This window comes from Prunus mume, linkage group LG3, assembly GCF_029339155.1.
Source record: "Prunus mume cultivar Tortuosa linkage group LG3, ASM2933915v1, whole genome shotgun sequence".
Taxonomy (NCBI): Eukaryota; Viridiplantae; Streptophyta; class Magnoliopsida; order Rosales; family Rosaceae; genus Prunus; species Prunus mume.
Genome location: NC_142700.1, coordinates 27,507,867 through 27,511,790, shown reverse-complemented (window position 1 = coordinate 27,511,790; position 3,924 = coordinate 27,507,867). Strand labels below are relative to the sequence as shown.

General features: G+C 40.8%; 1 protein-coding gene across 1 annotated transcript; it reads left to right on the top strand.

The window, feature by feature from the left end:
- The first annotated feature begins 1,857 nt into the window (after positions 1 to 1,857).
- On the top strand, positions 1,858 to 2,565 carry LOC148919283 (uncharacterized). The gene is made up of 2 exons (XM_089049041.1): positions 1,858 to 2,266; positions 2,351 to 2,565. The coding sequence occupies exons 1-2, from the start codon at positions 1,938 to 1,940 to the stop codon at positions 2,463 to 2,465; spliced, it is 444 nt and encodes a 147-aa protein (XP_088905167.1). The 5' UTR covers positions 1,858 to 1,937; the 3' UTR covers positions 2,466 to 2,565.
- The last annotated feature ends 1,359 nt before the right edge of the window (positions 2,566 to 3,924 follow it).

Sequence of the window (3,924 nt, the reverse complement as noted above, 5' to 3'; positions counted from 1 at the left end):
TGGTATGGCCAGAGTCAGAGGCATATTCCTCACGGGTGAACAACTGCTCACATGCAAATTCATCCCTAGCTGTAATTCGAGCGAAGTTGAGTGCCGAACAATTAGAACAATTCAAGACATCATGCTTTGGCCATCTTCTGAATATAGATAAGATTCAGTTTAGCGGGCAGATTGTGCATGGGGTTGTGTTGCGAGAGTAGCGGGCAGGTGTGAAAGACTTGGATGGACTGAGTTTCTTAATAGGGTGCGACGTTGCTCAGTTCACTCGTCAGGATTTCTGTTTGATCTCGTGGCTTCGCTTTGGGGAAGTGCCTGAAGTTTCCAGTGGAGAAAGTGATGAAATTAGACTTCAGAAAAGATATTTTATAGACGAAGGAATTACATGTAATGTTTTAGAAGAAGCATTTGTGAGGTGCACAGAGGAAGATGACGTCTACAAGCTAGCTCTTGTTTACTTTGCTGAGTTAGTGGTTTTGGGAACGGACAAACATTTGAACATCAATCTAAATTACCTGACCCTTGTAGAGGACTTGGATACGTTCAACAGTTTCCATGGGGTTCGGTGTCGTTTGACAAAACCCAAGACAGTCTGTTTTCTGCACCAACAAAGTATGTGAAAAGCTTTAAAAATGAAGAGGGAAGAGGGAAGGGGAAAAGTAAGGTAACCGGAACAAGCCGGAGAAATGAGAAGGGCAAGAAGGATAACCATGGTGAAGTGCAAAGGGGTGGCTGGAGTTTTAAAGGTTTCACGTATGCTTTCCAGGTACATGGTAATAATGTTCATGTCGTTATGTTTTGTTGACTTTAAAACTTAAATAATAACTTGTGTCCTGTGAATTGTGTAGATTTGGGTATATGAATTAATTCCTAGAATGGCGGACCTGAATTACTGCAAGGTTGTTGATCCGACAGCTCTCCCGCGTATTTTGCGATGGAGAACTACTACGTCTGTTCCCGAGATGAGAAAGTTCAACAATTATTTTTTCCAGAGCAAAGAGGCTTGGTTTGTAGCCCTTGGAACTATTTATAAGATTAAATGAAATTATGAAGTAGAATGATTGCATATGACTCTTGTTTGTTTTCTGAAACAGTCAGTTCATGGCGCTATGTCCAAGTGAAGAGGAAATGAGACAACCATATTGGAGTTGGCCACATGGTCGCCCTGCTGTTGTCTCGGCATAGTCAATTCCTTCTTCATGTGCTGACCTTGATGAGTTGAACAAGGCGGTAAGCTTGTTGAGGTCCGAGTTGTTTCAAGTAAAGCGGGAAAAGGACGTCCTTGAGTTAAAGGTCATACGGATGGAAAAAATTTTGGACCACTATTTAGGTCCTCATTTTGAGCAGGAAGTGAGAAGGGACATAGCTTTACTGAAAGAGAGGACGAATCGTTGTGTTGTGTCACATCTATTTAAGGGATATGAGGAAGTGGATGGCATGCAATGGGATGAAGGGCCAAGTAATAGAAATGAAGGAGAGGAAAATGAAGAGGAGGACATTGAAGGGGGTGAAGAGCCAAATAACAGAAATGAGGGAAAGGACAAGGAAGAGGAGGGGATTGAAAGGGGTGAAGGGGCAAGTAAGACAAATGAGGGAGAGGAAAAGGAAGAGGAGGGGATTGAAGGGGCTAAAGTGCCAAGTAAGAGAAATGAGGGAGAGGAAAAGGAAGAGGAGGGGATTGAAGGAGGTGAAGTGCAAAGAAAACCAAGGGAGGTAGAGGAAGCTCAAAGGAAAAGAAGTGAGGGAGAGCAAGTGAAAATAAAAAGCAGCAAAGGAGAGGAAGCGCAAAGAAAGAGCATTGAGGGAGAGGAAGAACTGCAAAGAAAAAGCAGTGAGGGAGAGGATCCAAAAAAAAAAAAAAGGGCAAGGAAGTGAAAAGACAGAGAAGTGAGGAAAAGGAAGTCCAAAGAAACCAATGTGAGGAAGAGGATGATGAAGTTATGTTGGTTGGCGATGACATTGGCAAGAGCACGGAGGGGACAAAGGTTGAGGTTACTGTCGGGGACATTGATTTGGATCAACCTACAGCTGTGTTATCTCAGTTGAACGTTTGGTTGAATGATGAAGGTCAAGGTGTGGAGCCAGGGGTCCAATTACGGAAGAGGAAGAGGATTATTCCTATGTGGAAGATGGTTGAAGCTAGTGAACTGGTTCAAAAAAATTTGCCAAAGACAACCCGACTTCGGACGTTAGACCCAATGAAGGCGATTCCGCATGATGATATGGTGAAATTGCTGAAACTTTGTTCGGAATGGCGCCATAACCCAAAGTAAGTCCTTTGTTTTTTGAGATAGAAGGCATGAGTGTATATATTTTTTAATTGTTGTGTTCTAAATCTTTTTTAAATTCATAGTTTGGTGATGCAATTTGGCAACGTGGAAGCTGAGATTGAATTCTTCGCTTCCCTCGTCAAAGCTGATGGTTGGCTGAAAGGAGATGTAAGTTTAATTGATTATGCATTTGTTTGAATGTGCATAGATTATGAGATTGACAAGGAAAACATGTGCAGCACATTGATTTGGGCTTGTATCTCATCCGGAAGCGACAACAACAGTTGGAGGAAGTAGAAATATCGGATGGACAACGACCGATGTATTTTTTATGGTATGTGATGCAGGATGCATAGGACCTAAATTATTTAGTTTCCTAATTGATTTGTTAGTTTCCTATATTCTTTAGTTTTCCAAATCCTAGTAGGATTTCTAAGTTAGTTTTCCAAATAGTATTAGGATTTCTAAGTTTCCTATTTTATTAGGAATAGGATTTCTGTTTTACCTGGGGTTTGTAATTCTATTGTCTCTAGGTTATAGTTTGCTATAAATTCCCATATGTAGTTCTTTACAATTCAGATTTGAATATTGATTAAACATTCCTTTAAACTCTCTGATTGCTGCCTGCCTTCTACCTTTTCTTCCCTTCAGCTTTTCTTATCTGCTCGTCTTATTCCTCTAAGTGTTTAAACTAACACACCTGTATGTGCTACATCAAGATGGCATTGGCCTTGACGGCGCAGTTAATAATTACAAATTATCCATACTTGCTTTCGGAGGTGTTTAACCATTGATTGTTTTCTATTTCACAGAATCACATCCATACTTGCTTTGCGGATAATAAAAGGAAAAAAGAGCAAGTTGGGTGGAAAATTAGAACCAGTTTCTGAACGTTGTAAATGGCAAGGTTCCGGCTTGTGGAATGGATTGGCAGTACACGTGTGTATGTACCTTGTATGTTGCCAAAATATAAGCATTGGGTGGCTCTAGAGATTGATCTAATTCAGTGTGAAATCAAAGTCTACGATTCAATGGTTTCACTCATTCCAGATCAGAGCTTAAAGGAAGAACTCGGCCCCCTGTCAATTACGATTCCAAATCTTCTGCACACCCTCGACTTTTATGAAGAAGGTGTTTACGCGAACGAGTGCACCCGAGATTGGTGGTGTCCATGGCCGATTACATCGTGTGGATGTTCCACAACAGCTAATCAGTGAGCACAACTTTTTATTTAATTTTATTACTTTAATTTGTCAATTACGTTAGAATGTCATTAGTTGAATTGATCGAGTTCTTGTTTTGCTTCAGAGGCGATTGTGGTATGTTCGTGTTGAAGTAGATTGAGCTGTTGAGTGCCTGAGATTCCCTCAGCTACTTGCCATTTTTTCGGTTGAAGTTGGCTGCAGAAATTGCACGGGGAGATGCTTACATGCCATGATATCGGTTGAACTTGGTTTAGGCAGATGCTTACAATTAGAACCAAAATAGTGGCAAATATTATAGCGGATGCATGCTTTCATTTCGATTAGTGTGATATTACGCTATGTTTATTCTCATATTGTGTGAAATGTATATGGAGCTGGTTGCAGAGCATAGAAAAATGAAGAATCTGAAATGGAGATGCTGAGGGTTGGTGAGGAGAAAAGTAAATGGATCT

Coding starts and splice junctions, on each gene's coding strand:
- LOC148919283 (XM_089049041.1), top strand. CDS start 1,938: ATGTTGGTTGGCGATGACATTGGCAAGAGCACGGAGGGGACAAAGGTT. Junction 2,267..2,350: donor GAATGGCGCCATAACCCAAA/GTAAGTCCTTTG, acceptor TTAAATTCATAG/TTTGGTGATGCAATTTGGCA.